Here is a 16,099-nt window from a genome sequence, read left to right as displayed (position 1 = left end):
GTGAAATGTTACTATATATTTTCCATAAAAATACACCTTGAGAAAGTTATGATCTTCTACATTATTCAAGTCTATCCCTTGTGTAATGTATGTACCCTGAAAAATAAAAATACACAATTATTGATGTATCCATCAAAAGTATTGGGTGTATTATTGTAGTGCATTGATAATTACACATATATTATGTTATAAATAGTTAAAAGCATAATCAATGCATAGTTAAGATCAACGCTACTATTTAAAATCATATAGATGTGTACAATAGTATAGAGTATTAAACAATCATTTAACTCAAATTTGTCACATTTATTAAACAATAAATTTCTGAATAACGTGGTTTTATTTTGGGCCTTCGAAATACTGAAGTGCAAATTAAAAGCCATTGATATAATATAGTTTTCCAATTTCGCAAAAATTAATAATTAACATTGTCATAAGTTTTATGAAGAAAAATTAATAATTTTGTGTTAGGTAGTTTTAAATATTATTTCAGTGATTTAATGTTTGTAACTTTTTAAAACTTCTACATGCATTCTTTGATATATAAACCATTGAATTTGGTTTTCAATCACCAGTTAAACTCCAAGATGCAGCATTTATATAAATCTAATAAAAAAATAGTATATTATCTGTAAAAGTGATAGTAAATAATAACACTTTCAAATTAAGTGCGATATAAATGATTTTTTTATCTCAATAATAAAAAGAAATAATATGATTAACTACAAATATTCAATCTTCGTGATACTTTATTTAACTGTATTATAACAAATTTTGTATTTCGAAAGATAAAATAGGTATTGTTATAAAATGTATAGCTTCGATAAAAATGTTTTCTATTCAATAAATCCGTGATTAATAAGTGACATCGATCAATGAAATTCAGATAAATAAAATATCACCATTTTATACTTTTCAAGGGGATTGGAAGCGGTAATTTTCTGTCTTGTCTAACACACGTGTAACATAGATATACGCCTGAGAAAAATTAAGTTACTTCTAGTTGTTCTATTTAAAATATAGAAAGATGTTTTAATTAGTATACAAGTTTACTTTGCATCGGTCGAAGCACTTTTTCGATTGTTTTATTGTTTAAAATAAATATTTTGATGAGAATAAATATTTTAAATTTTATAAATTTGTCAATTTTTATTAATAAATGTATCAAAAATATTAAAAATATGCTTCGACCAATGCAAGGTAAACTTGTATACCAATTCAATCGTCTTTACATATTTTAAATCGAACAACTAGAAGTACCTTAATTTTTGTCAGGCACGTATAGCTATTTTTCCTATATTCTACGTGTGTAAGATAAAGATTGAAAATCACCGCTTCCAATCCCCTTAAGAACCCAGTCGAATAAGTATTATATTTACAATCATTATTAAATATTTACTTATTGTAAAACTATCGTCAAAAGGCATCGCTATTGAGAAATTTCCTTTTAGTTCAGTTATATTTGATGTTCTTTTATTAAAATAAACATTAAATTGAACTATATTTTTTGATTGACATGCATATACTTTCTCAAATACTGTACGGTATTCTTCCTGTAATAATAAAAATAAATTACAAAACATTTTTACTAAAAATTCATAAATAAACATACAATTGTTATTGTAACATTAACAAATATAAGTAATATGTTAAAAATAAAAGAAAACACGATAATATTTTACCAAAGGCAAATTATGCATATAAACGTTTTTTGATTGAACTAAATATGAATATCCAATAAGAAAGAATATTTTTACTATTATCGTTTTTTTATACTTTATTGCAACAATATATTCGATAATGTTATAAGTCTACAACATTAAAAGTGATGGGAAGTTTTGAATTTTAAAATGCATTCATAAATTTAGAGTAGTTGATACGCTTGAGCAGTGGCCTCTAAAAGTTTCCGGAAATATCAATTTAATTTATTCGTTAAATTTGATCTAAAAAAAGTGACAGTGTTTATCAGGAAATTGTATTTTGCAAATCAAATGATCAAATGATAGGTACAATTTATTGTATTACTGTTTTAAATAAAATAATTTCTTTCATGTATTTTTTATTCAGGGTAAATTATTTTACATATACAGAGAGTTCCGTTTCATGTGATCACTGGTTTATAGAATCAATCGTTTATTGTGATCAAAATTGAAAATCCCAAACCAGATGGCACAGCGGCGTAGCCAATTTTAAATCATTAAAATTCAATTTATAAGGCGTAAGAAATATAATTTTGTTTGAAGTGCAAGAGGAGGGCAATTTCCCCCACCCTACACTCGCTACGTCCACACTCATAGCGTAATAGTTTTGCTGTTTTTATAGCTATTCATTTTATTGTGTTAGTATTTAAAGTATTTTAGTGCTGATTAATCTTAATTTTTAAATTATTTTTATATGGTTGAAAGTTTGAAGTGTTTACATAATTTATATAGTACTTTATACTAACTAGGTATTATTATAGTTGGTGTTTCTTCTATATTCTTTACGTATTAGATACTCGTAACCTACTATACACAATAACATTTCTAATAAAAAATTAAATCATACCCAATAAATTATAATTTGTTGTAACAAAAAAAAAAAAAAATAACGAAAATGTTGTAACTTGTCATTTATATTTTTTCTATCCGATAATTCTATGTTTGATTAAAAACATTTTGTCAATTAAGTTAAATAATAATTAAAATATTTAAATATCTCCATCTTAAGGATCTACTTAAATAAGTATTTAGTATTATTCTTAGATTTATTATTAAATAACTATCTATTATTGTTATTAGAAACATAGTAAATAAACATTGATAATTATTATTAAAGTATTAAAAAACATAAATAATATGTTAAAATAATTTAAAAGAATATTATTTTACCAAAGATAAGTTGGACATAAAAATTTTTTTGATTTAACTATATAATAAAATCCAATAAAAACGAATATTTTTACTAATATAATTTTTATTAATACTTCATTTCAACGATAGTTGAGTTCAGAGTAGAATTTAAGTTTTGATGTCGATGAACATTATTATTAATAAAATGTAATCATAGATTTAGAGGAGTTTACATGCTTGAAAAGTAGTCTATAAAAGTTTCCAGACATATTGATAAAATTTGTTAAGTAAGTCTAATCTTAAAATATGATAAAGCTTGTCCGGAAATTGTAAATTTATATTTATAATCATCCATACTACGATTATTTCAAATAATATGTCGTATATTTTATGAACATTATTTCTATATTATTTCTTTAAAATTTTTTTTATTCGGGATAAATATTTTTACTTTTTAGATATATTTTACAACTGTATATGCATGAATATATATTTTCATTACATATAAATATTCATACTCTTAATGACCTTCTGCGTAAAATACAAATTAGATTGATATTTAGATTTTCTGTCACTATATACATGATACTATAATAACATAACTGTACAAATATTAAAATACACCTTGGGATAATTATTTCAAGCCAACACCTGTTATACTAACTAAAATATTTTTCAATCCATACAAAAAAAATTCTATCGGAAAGCCATTTCAATTTCTTGTGAGCAAGTTTTGAAATTGCAAATTATTTTGTAGTTAAGACTTTGTGAAAATTGTTTGATTTATATGTAATTTTTGATGATTTAATACAAGATTCTTCTTAAATATTTCTTATTATAACAATAAAATCTAAAAATTATGAACACAAATTATATTTTATAGACATATTAAGTTCAAATTTGGACGGAATTATTTATGTAAAAGATAAATAACGTCGTTAATAGGTACTTCCATATATTTTTGAATACATATTTCAACTCCAAATAAATGTTCACACTTTTGCTGTACTTAAGTCAAATTAGGTTAATATTTTTAATATTATTTGTTGATATTAAAGATTGGAAAGTTTGAAAAACTTAATATTAATAGGGGATGCTTACTTCCGTGGCGTTACAAACATAAAAGACTAATATTATGTTAAAATAAATATTTTTAATAATACTTATCTACATCTACATACAATACTGTTACTAAAACACACAGCTTTCAAATAATAATAATAATAATAATAATAATAGTAATAAAAAAAATGTACAATGCAGTTACATTTAATAAAATAACAATGAAAACAAAATATTAACAAATTACTTAAATGTATAATAGGAATAGAAATCATAGTAACAATAATTAATATAAGGTTGTCGTATATGTTCAACATACAAAACATGTCCAAGACACAATCATCATAGTTATTTTACATTAAAACCGATTTGTATTTGCTTTGGACTAGACTTATAATTTATTTTTTACAATTATATCGATTTGTACGTATTTACAAGTATTCTTTTTGTACAAATATTAACATGTTACTGAAAAAAAAATATTTGATACTGATGTTTATACTGCATTATACATATTTATTTATATCAACAATGTAGGTACAGCTAAAACAGTAAAAAATTTGTTGTATTTTAAACTTTCAGGCTAAAAACTTTTGGCTAAGTGGAAATACCCATACGCACATATAAAATATATATCAGATATATTATATTATATGTCATATTAATATGTGGTTATATCTACCATATCCGGCTTAAAATTGAGATAATGATTTTTTTTTTATTGTACTTCGCCTCGCATGCTCTCCCCAATTTTGAATTAAATAATTCATTAAATTTCTAATTTTTTGAATTTATTAATACTTTAATTTAAATAATAAATTATTTTCAAATTTCTAAGGAGTGTTCTATGGCGAAACAAAATTATGTTTTTCAAATCAGAACACACAATTTTGTCCTGTAATTTATTAAGTTAATAATGTTTATTATATATTTTAACAATCTATTTCAAGATTTGAACGAGTAGTTTCTTAGTTAATAAAATGTTTATAATAACAATATTAGAAATGGTTTTCGGATATATAAAATAGATGAAAATTTATTTCATATAATATTTATTATACTCAAACCATTTTTACAAATTATGTAGGAGTTTGTATATCCACAGGACACTCCACATAAACCACACATAAATCACAAAAATTAGAAAATATGGTAATTTTAAATATTTAATTATAACTAGAAAATTCCAATAATCAGATTTTGAATGATTGCATTATCGAAGATGAAAAAGAGGGAGAGTATGCTTAGTGATTCGTCTTGTAAATACATGTATATATACTAAGGTATTATTATAATACAGTTACAGTGAAAACTCTGTATAACGAATTTGAAGGGACTGAGAGGTTTCTTACGTTATATGTGGAGATATTTCGTAATAGAGAGGGTATCAGAATTATATAATAGACCATAGATCAAACCAACTATTATAATGTAATATATTTTATGTGATATAGAGTTTTTCGTCGTAACGAGTTTCGTTTTAAAGAGTTTTTACTGTATATATAATAATATTATGTCGCAGGCGCGTTCTGACGTCGTATCGAAAAGTATAGCAATCGTGTAATAACTGCCGCTATTATCTACATCCGCACTCCTCGACGGTCATGTCCGGGTAGTTTTTCAACACGATCTTTCCATCGTCATCCGTATAGAGCAACGTCAGTGTACTCAACTTGGTCGGCACGCAACACGCCCGGGAAACTGTAGCCGGATTATACGAGTTTATCAGCGTCTGCATAACCGCGTGGTTGGACGCGTTGATGTGATTAGCCAACGGGAACGTACACTCCCCGTGACAGTAGAACGCGTCATATCCCGGCGGAGCTTGGATCCAATCGCTGAACCCGATTTCTTTAAAATCCACGTACATCGAATACCGTTGGCAGATCTTCTTCTTTTTCGCTTTCTTCTGCGGCCCCGCTACTTGGTCTGCCGACCGTTTGCTCCGCTGCAACATCCGTTCCATCGTGCTACTGTCGCCTACACAACGATTCAATAACACAATATTATTATTAATTATATAATTAATCACATGTTTGAATAACAATCAACATTGTGACATAAAACTTTGGTAGTAATTCGAGTTTAACGGGATTTCATCCCGTCCACGTCATTACAAAAATAAACCTATCTCTTGACTACTGTATAGATTTTCCTAGTAATCGGATAAAGCTTCCGAAAACAATGAAAACATATTTTAATTCGTCATGAAGTTTAGATAATTTTTTTTTTTTTATTTAGTATAAACTATTTAGTATTTAAAAATATTAATAATATTATTAGAGAAAATCAATTATTAAATATTTCGAGATGTATATTTAAATAAATTGAATTACAAATTAAATGATGTTACTCATAAATGTTATATCGAATAAATATGCTATAATGAATACGATTAGAAAATTGCTGCTAATGTTGAATAAAAAAAAATATATAATTGTAATGAATTATAATGACGTGTTACGTATACGAGCGCTCCGCTAATTGTTTTACACATTAAATACACACTAAAATGATCACTTCGTCTACAATTCTATATACACATTTACACAACCCAAACGCACAAACATAGTAAATAAAACTACTTAAAAATAGATGGTTTCGAATCCAATTGATGTGTATAATATTGAATACAATTCGGAACAAACGTTAATGCTTAATAATTAATCACACCTTTGGTACAATACCGTCACAACCTAAAAAACATAGTTTGGTGAAAATTCAATTTTAAAATGTTATCTGCTACTAAATTAATACATTCAATAATGACACAAAATTGAAAATACATGCTACGACAGACACGTACTAGTTGCGGACGAATTTTTCAGATCAATATTATAGTATAATAATATTTGTGGATACGAGTTTCGTTGTCATAATACTAATTGTGTATAGAGTTTTTTTTAAATAAAAACCACGTGAGTTGCGGACACAAATATATTTTCCTTTCACCACTTTTTCAGGACTTAGGACAAGCCATTAAAAAAATTGGTAAGTGTAGTTAAAAATATTTGTGTTTTGCAAAAGAACAATTGTTATTTTTAAAATTACCATGAATATTTTTATTTTTTTGACAGCCGTCTCAATATCGTCATTATCAAACAGTAATTTCCCAATGTCCACAATCGTTATATCAAAAATAATAATTGAAATTTGTCCACAGTTATGTTATATTTTTGTCCGCAATTCGTATGTTACCTTTTTAGATTTCGTCCGCAACTCACATGGTTTTTGTCACCGGAAACACCGGCTACGACTTGTGGCAGTATAGCATTTTCAGTTTTGTAGAGAAAAACAAAAGCTATCGTCGCTATCAAACTGTAGCCTTAACTCAAAAAAACAAAATTTTGATTGTACAAAATTTAGAGATTAATAATTAAGAAAATAATTTTGAATAATTAATTGTATTTAAAAGCATTAAAAAACTCTCGCGTTCAGGAAAACCGGACCGTTTCAAATATTTAGCCTAGTTTTGATGTACTTATATTCGCAACAAATATCGATATCTGGTTAATCTTATAGTGAGAACATAATTATACTTACTAATTGTCCCGTCGTCGGTATAAACCAATAGCAATGTATTTTCAGGTGATACAAAATCAAATACGCTGAGCAAATGTGTGTGACTACCAGACTCTGTGACACATTGTACTAACATACCATGGTTGTCTTTGAAATTGTTCTTCGTCAGTCTTTCTATAAAAGGTGTTACGTCAAAACTTTCGGTCTTTGAAATTGTTGACATATTAATTGATTTCGATTCGATAACTCTATAAATATACAAATATGACATATATTTAATAATTATTCAATTAACAATCAAAAATGTATATACACGTATTACATATTATTATATTAATTAAACCTACTATAGTAATATTATTTGCTTAATTGTTTATAATTACCTGAGAACAGGTTTTGATAGACCCTTTGTGCCAGGTTTGATTATATCATGTATAATCACATGAATAGATTCTTCATTGCGTAGTACTTGATCGTATTTCATTGTAAAACGAATTTCAGCAGCTTTAACCTGGTCTCCTTCTGGTAGAGAATCTATATCGAACTGTAGCCTATATTTTTTAGACTTAGCATTAATTGGAGTTGATCCTGTACAAATATAACCGTTATAGTTAATTTCATCAAATATACGAGTGTCGGAATGTTATACTAAAATATATTAGCTTAGGGTAATGTAATATTCAATATAAATTAGTATTAATCTATTTTATTTTGAAAAAATATTATAAAGGTAAGTATTAAACATAAATGTTAACTTTTTACGTAATTCAGATATTATATACTTAATGTATAAATAATAATACATAGGTAATAAATACACTATATAATATGAAAAACTTTATTTTCACCTTTGTTGGCGTAAGCTCTAACAGTATTAGCAGACGTTGTATGCAAACCAGGAAGAGAAAAATGTGTTGTCATATTTTGTTCTAACATCGATTTATACAGCTCCATAGTGGCAGGTGGTATCTTTACGTTTGTTTCTGTTGCAGGTCTTCGATTTAAACCTTTATAATAAATCGATAATTCAATACAATTATTTCCACTCAATTGTGATTGAAATTATTATTGCAATAATAATTGTACAAAATAAATTTTACCTAATTTTGTGAGTAAGTTTTTTTCCGTTTCATCGTATCCGGTAATTTCCGCCAATCCGGTGTGTAGCATAGACAATAACACTAGTAAAATAATCATTGTATCTAAATTCCAAAAAATCATATTAATGTCAAACGGTGTACAATATACACATGTAAAATATTATTTAAAATTTAAATACAAAATATATTATCTATTAATTTTAAATAACGTATACATCATATTTAAGTACAATAAAAAACTACGTACATTTTTTATTAGTTATTAGTTTATTACATTTTAAATAACTTGATATCAATCTATAAATATTGGAAATAATTCAGTGCGCGTGGTTCTAATATTATTTGTTATTATTAATTTTTGCTTGTACCTTTTAAACGTAGTCTCGTTATTTAAAATAAGGTTCGAAACAATTCTATCATATTTAAATTGTTTATTATATCATCAGTTATCGCTATCGTCGATTGTTGTTTTCGAAATTTATGTTACGTAATATAACGTGAAATAAAACGAATTCCGCTTTTAAATTGAGTGATTTTTGGTTTATACACATACCCTTCAAGTTTTAACTTTTAAGCTGTTCCGTTACCTATGCAACTTACTAGTTTATTAAAAAGTTTTATTAATTTCTTATTATTTTAACATAATTATTTACAACAATTTATTTTATTTTTCTTATTATACATTTACTGTAGACATTATTAGATGTTATACCTAAATAATTAAATGTACGTTTTGAATCCAATGATGTTGTTAGTTCCTAATGTTCCTATCGTACTAAAGGTTCTATAAGATTAAACAGCATTATAATTGTATGCTTTAAAAATAAAAACATAAAAAACAAAATTGTTAATGTGATGAAAAAACGTCCGAAAATTTAAAATAAAATCATTTATTATAGCTAATGGTTTATCTTCTAAATTCAGTAATCAAAGACTGTACAATAATGATCTCAACTTCTTTCAAAAATAAGAAACTTCGCCACTTCGGTGGTTGACAAAACTTGTTGGAACGTAATATGGTTTCAAATATAATTCGGCCAATTCGAGCGGTATTTCGATGAGGAAGAATGGTGGTCAAATGGGAAATAAAATTATTACTTTTTATCAATTAAAAGATATAGATACTGATAATAAAATACGTAAGTTATGGGTGTAATTAACGATACTTGAACCTACCTTATTTTAAATATCTTTTCTTATTTTTGTTATGTATACAAGTTATATCATGACTATTAACAATGTTCATAATTTTTTACATGAATTAAACGGTATAAATAATGTACAAACTGTAAATATTTATTTTTAGAAAATAAGTGTTTATATAAAAATAGTCTTTCCATTTTTTGCCTCAATATTAGAAGCTTCAAAGCTAATTTAAATGCACTTTTATTATTGTTAAGGTCTATTGATCATATTATGTTTGGATTGTTTGATGTTATAGTATTGAGTGAGACTTAGCTAACGGATGATATTATTTTTATAATAAATGGTTATGAAGCAATACATGCTCTCTGCATGCTAAACAAATCAGATGGTTTATCTATCTTTGTAAATAATAATTGTAAAATAAAAACCGTCCAGAGAAAAATTTTATCAATTTGTAATTCTATTTAAATAGGTATTGTTAAAGTTCATTTACTGTTTTTTCTAACTGGATTATATAGATCACCTAGTTATAATTTGGACATTTTTTTTTATTATGTTTAAATGAATACTTATCACATTTTAATTAAAATTATAATCATATCTTGTGTGGTGATATTAATATTGATATTTTAACAAATAATAGGTATGGAAACAGTTGATTACTTGAATATTTTATAAAGCAATACTTTTTACTCTACTTATAATAATCCTACAAGAACTTCTAGTCATTCTAATACAAGTATTGATCCCCTTTTATAAAAAATTTTAGTTCCAAAGATATCTCATCTTATATGTTACGTAATAACATTACTGATTATTTTAGTTTAATATTAAATATTAATATTGATGATGTAAAAATTCGTGATACCAAGGCTAACAATTAATTAAAAGTTAAGTTCAAAAATATTGATTTGAAGCATCTAATTGGAGATTGGGATACTCTACTATAAAATAAAAACGTTGATAATGCGATAGATATTTTTTAATAATAAAATAAATGATTTAATTGTATCATCTTATAATAACTACAAAGAAAACAAAAAAAAAAGAACAATAAAAATGAGTGCAAACTTAAACTTTGGATTTCTTTGGGTCTTGTTATTTCCATAACAATATTAGAGAAAAATTGTATAGTACAACGAAACGTCAACCTTTTAATTTGCATCATAAAAAGTATTATATTAATAACAGAAATGTACTAAATAACTTAATTAAAATTGCTAGAAAAACATCTAATAAAAAACAAATTGAATTAGCTGGTAATAATTCAAAATAAGTATGGGAACTTATAAAAATAGCTTCTAATACCAAAGTTAATACATAAACTAACATTAATTAAATAAAGGATGAGATGGGTAGACTTACCGATAATACGAAAGAAGTTACTAATATTTTAAGTTATTTTTTTGTTAATGTCGGAGTTAATGTAGCCTCTAATATTAATGTTGAAGGTTTTAAGATACAAAACATTTAATGAGTTAAATTATAAATGTCATATTGAAAACTCAATTTTTTAAGTCCTGTTGACTTTAAACTCTAAAAAAATAACTAACATGATTATGAAATTCAAAGATCGTTCATCGTATTATGAAGGTTTTTTTGACTAATAATATAATGAAAAATACCGCGAATAATTTATCTCTAACTTTGTGAATTATTTTCAATAAATGATTTAAAACTTATGAATTTCCTTCTAGCTTTAAAAAGTCAATAGTTATACCGCTTTATAAAAATGGTGATATAGGAAGTTTTAATAATTATAGACCAATTACTCTAACATTAAGTATAGCTAATATACTTGAAAAATGTATAAAATGTAAACTTGTTTATTTTTGAAATGAACATACATTTTTAATGAAAACCAATTTGGTTTTAATAATAAATTATCCGTGAATAATGTACAGTGTTACTACATTTAATTATGACAATCTTGATTTAAAAAGCATACTATTGGTATATTTTTAGACTTAAAAAATGCCTCTGATTCTGTGGATCATATTATATTGTTAAAAAAAAATTGAATACTGTGGAATAAGAGGAATTCCATTAAAATACTAAAATCATACATTATTAGTAATATAAGTTAAAATTAAAAATGTTTATAATCATGATCAATTAATTAATTATTTAGTACCTCATGGGACTGTACTTCGACCATTACTTTTTATAATATATATTAATGGCTTATTTAACCAACATTTTGGAAATAAAATATTGTGTTTTGCTGATGCTAATACAGGAATTAACTTAATTAAAAATTTGTTCGGCAATAATTTTTTACAATTTAATCTCTCTAAATCTAACTTTATACATTTTAGAAGTAACAAAAATTTGAATTTTGATAAATTAATATTTCACACAGTCTCATATCTAAATTATAGAAATAATTGTGTCTATCCTGTTATTAATACAACTCACACTGTAAAATATTTAGGAATACGTTTTGATGAATTTTTAAAATGGAATGTCCACATTGATAAATTAATAATGTCGGTTCGAACATTTTTTTCTGTATTTAAATGCTTAAAAAATATCTTAACTGTTAATGTTAAAACAACAGTATCTATATAAATCTCTAGTACAATCAATAGTATCCTATATATATATATTGCATTCTGGGGTAACGCTTATAATTCACATATTAAAAACTGCATACAACATTAAATTATCTTTTAAAATATATATTCAATAATATCTTAATATATTGCATGTTTTTGCTGTTATTTTCAAATAATATTTAAAAATAAATTATGATAAATCATTAATATATTATATTAATACAATAATACTCTCTGTAAATATTCTTGTTGAAAATTAATAAATCATTATTATTAAATGATATATTATTTTATTACATTTTAACATCCAATCTTGTATAACATTAATATTGTTAAACTATTGAAAATAACATAAAAAGTATTTTTTGTGTATACGAGTGGTTTTAAAAATAGTATACCTATTACACACAAATTATTATTTAATATGAAGCAGAAACCAACAAATATCGAGTCAGCAAAATTGTAATAACTACCTTTGTAAGGCGATGGTAACGACAAGAGCAGGTCTGTCAAGCATTTCGCGAGGTATGTCATCTAACAACCAGTTATTTACAAATTAATTGTTTTGTGAGATTGAATTTATTATATTTCAGTTTGTTTTAATGGAGAGTTTATTTTTTTTTTTAAATAAACAACTTTTACTCTTTTTTTGAGTGTGTGTATTAAGGCGTTTGTAAGAAAACACTTTTGTAAAAGGTAGAAAAACACTGCTATAGTTTATTTCTCTTCCTGTACTCGTTATGGTGGTCTGTTATTCTGGAGTAAAGTGACCTTAGGATTATAAAGTGTAAATCCCGTGGGATCTTGTTAAATTATCCATTTGTATGGTACACATTATTGTGTGATCACTTAAAGGATAATTAAATAAACTTTTACCGTAGATGTCAATATATTTATTCGTTTGAAGATTTGTAAACCGATAAATGTATGTCATGTACGTCTAGTTTTTGTGTAGCGTATACAACAGCGTACATATTTATTATACGATCGATGGTAAAATATTTTACTTATTTAATCATTTATTAAGGGATCAATTTTTATGAAAATGAGCTGTTACTGATATTGATAAATGTAGCGCCCTAAATAAGCAATAAAATATAACGATATCCATTATAATGATTTAGATGTCAAAAAATATCTTTAGGCATTGAACACAATTGTAATTAAAAACTTGTATTTATTGTTATTTTAAAGAAATAAATTTAGCACCAACTTAAGTAAAAAATTAATAATATTAACACATCACATTAATATAATGCTTTAAAGTTAAACACTTAGTCAATTATTATTTTATTTATGAAATTTACAATGGTTGAATGGTGATTACTTATTTATATTTATTTTAGTATACTTACACATCCAGCCAAATAAGTAAACAATGTGTTGATTAAGTGTTTAACTTTACAATTGATCCGAAAAGTTCAAAATTATTAAAATATACAAACAATTAAAATAACATTTTTGTATTCTACCACTATTATTATCATTCACATTGAATGTTTTATTTTCTTATTCAGTAAATATATGTTGTTGAAATTGTAGTTTGTATTGTTTACATTTTCTGTTAAAATAAATACTTATTGTTTAATTATACGTCGACTAGTTTTAAAATAACATTTTATATTTTTTTCACTCAAATAAAATATTTATTGATTATTATGTTACTTAATTATAATTTTATAAAAATATTGTTCTATGTCATAACAAATCACATAATAAATATCCAAATGATTTTACCTCTTCGATTTTTCATGAATTTTAAGTTAAAAATTGTATCATATAATTTATACATATTTGTATACATAATATAATATAACATACTATATTATAGAGATTTAGAATATTATATTATATTATCTATGATCGTGACCTACAATCCACATTATTAATTTTGCATTAATAACGTATGAACAATATAGGTTGTTTGAACAATTATGATTAAATGATAATATATGTATACACAATAGCTTACATCGATTTAATTTAATTATTTTGTATACAATTTTAATATGTATGTATACAAATGTTGGTACAAGGAACTAGGAAGTAGTATTAGAAAATATAGGGAAAGAAATTAAAAAGAAAGTACAGGAAAGATATATAAATCGAATTAGAATCATAAGGAAGTTAAAAGAAATATAAAGAAGAACAAAGACATTAATTTGTACTTGACATTTTAAGAAAGTCTATGGGAGTACACGGAAGTACACGGAAGTACTTGGAAGTAATTCGAAGTATATGGAAGAACACATAGTTCTGGGGAAAAGTATGTTGAATTTAAGACATAATACAATTTACAATTTAAATAGTTGATAAAAACAACACACATACAAGTATATATAAGATAATAATAATTGCAATAATAATATAACTTTATAATTATAATATAATTATCGTAAAAAACTTATGAAAAAAATATTTAAATTTGTCATCGGGAGTTTAATTGAATACAACTTCTCCGCTTTTATCAAATCGCTCTTTAACCTTAAAAATTGTTAATCCTAAGAATTTAAAAATATTCATAATATTTAATTTGAAAAATGAAGTCTTTTTCAAACAAATTTCATGACGAATTAAAATATATACCCATATATTTTTTTAATTTAATCCGATAACTAGCGTAGTAGGTAATACGGTATTTAGACGTGTTAATACGGTTGGCAAAATTTTGATACTTTTGAGAAAATAAAAAATAAAATAGTTAATATTCGTACATTATAGTGCGTTATTGACATGTGTGTGCACGTACGGGAGCGTTCCGCGATTTATTTTACACACAGTCACACGCACTACAACGATCACTTACTATAATACGAACGCGTACACACGAGCCGCGCGCAAACACATAGACTGTATAAACTCCTTAAAAACGGTCAGTTTCGAATCGCCTTAACACAGTGGTGGCATACTTATTCACGGAGAGCCTTTGATATGATTTTCGTTTTGACCACTATAATATACATATGCATGATATTAAAACGCATTGAAACGTCCAATTGGTAATAAACTAATAACAGTTAATAACGACCGACAACGACAACCCCGCGCAACGTGATATTATAATAATAATAATAATAATAATAATAAACGAGAACGCTGGCGTGTTACCTGGTGTGTGTTGTGTGTGACGGCGACGCTGCTGCCGGCCCGATGCCGTTGTTTCGGAGAAGAAAAAAAACCGCGCGCGTTCAGTGGTCGTCGACGGTACGACGATGGCTGCGTTACGGCTTGAAACGCAGTGATGGATATATCACAATATTATTGCTCGGACGTGCCGCGCACTTTGCCGTTCCGCCGAACCTACCGGCCAGCCGTGTTTGTACGCCACGAAGAAACGTCCGGACGGCCGATGGCGGCGGCGCGTGTAATGAAAACGATATTGTCGACAAAATAGTGTTTATGTTTTCGAGACGCGCACTGCGACGACGTGGCTGCACCGCACAAATGCACGACCAAACCGAAAACGAGTTGACAGCGAAATGATGACCGCTGCAGGGCCTCGGAGGGTATTGCCGGTCCATTGTGTGTACGTATATAAACATAATAAAACGCGCGTATACACATACCCGGTCCCGGGTACACCACACGTGTGACCGACCGTCCTCCGGCGGACCGACCGCGCCGCCACCGCCGGAAATCGGCAGACAAACGGGCGCCCGGCCGGGCTGTACGCGTCGTGCGGGGGAGATGGTCGGGGATTTTGTGAGTGCGTATGTGCGCGGCGGCGTGCGGCGGCGTCGGGGAGTCGATGGTCAAAGGGCGTGGTTTTCGTATTTCTGGAAACCAGATTTCTGGGCGGCTGCAACACAACACGCGGTCCTACAACGCACATCGCCGCCGTGCATTATTATTATTATTATTATTATTATTATATACGTAT

General features: G+C 26.6%; 1 protein-coding gene across 2 annotated transcripts; it reads right to left on the bottom strand.

Annotated features, from left to right (window-relative positions):
- Positions 1-4,122: 4,122 nt before the first annotated feature.
- On the bottom strand, positions 4,123-15,726 carry LOC113556510 (protein decapentaplegic-like). 2 transcript variants are annotated; one of them, XM_026961485.1, is made up of 7 exons: positions 15,328-15,726; positions 15,026-15,169; positions 8,516-8,617; positions 8,264-8,422; positions 7,799-8,003; positions 7,437-7,663; positions 4,123-5,873 (listed from the first exon to the last, which is right to left on the bottom strand). In XM_026961485.1, exons 3-7 carry the CDS (start codon positions 8,610-8,612, stop codon positions 5,470-5,472), a joined length of 1,092 nt encoding a protein of 363 aa, XP_026817286.1. In that variant the 5' UTR covers positions 8,613-8,617; positions 15,026-15,169; positions 15,328-15,726; the 3' UTR covers positions 4,123-5,469. The 2 variants fall into 2 exon arrangements, with proteins under 2 accessions (XP_026817286.1, XP_026817285.1); XM_026961484.1 differs by lacking the exon at positions 15,026-15,169.
- Positions 15,727-16,099: the final 373 nt, after the last annotated feature.

This window comes from Rhopalosiphum maidis, chromosome 3, assembly GCF_003676215.2.
Source record: "Rhopalosiphum maidis isolate BTI-1 chromosome 3, ASM367621v3, whole genome shotgun sequence".
NCBI classification, from domain to species: domain Eukaryota; kingdom Metazoa; phylum Arthropoda; class Insecta; order Hemiptera; family Aphididae; genus Rhopalosiphum; species Rhopalosiphum maidis.
The sequence above is the reverse complement of the archived record's forward strand: the minus strand, read 5'-3'. Positions and strand labels throughout refer to the sequence as shown.

Bases quoted from the DNA above. Each gene is read 5' to 3' on its own strand.
- LOC113556510 (XM_026961485.1), bottom strand. From the start codon at position 8,612: ATGATTATTTTACTAGTGTTATTGTCTATGCTACACACCGGATTGGCG. The intron at 8,004-8,263 runs GTGAAAATAAAG...ATATTTGTACAG, and splicing joins TAGAGCTTACGCCAACAAAG to GATCAACTCCAATTAATGCT. The intron at 7,664-7,798 runs GTAATTATAAAC...GTATATTTATAG, and splicing joins CTATCAAAACCTGTTCTCAG to AGTTATCGAATCGAAATCAA.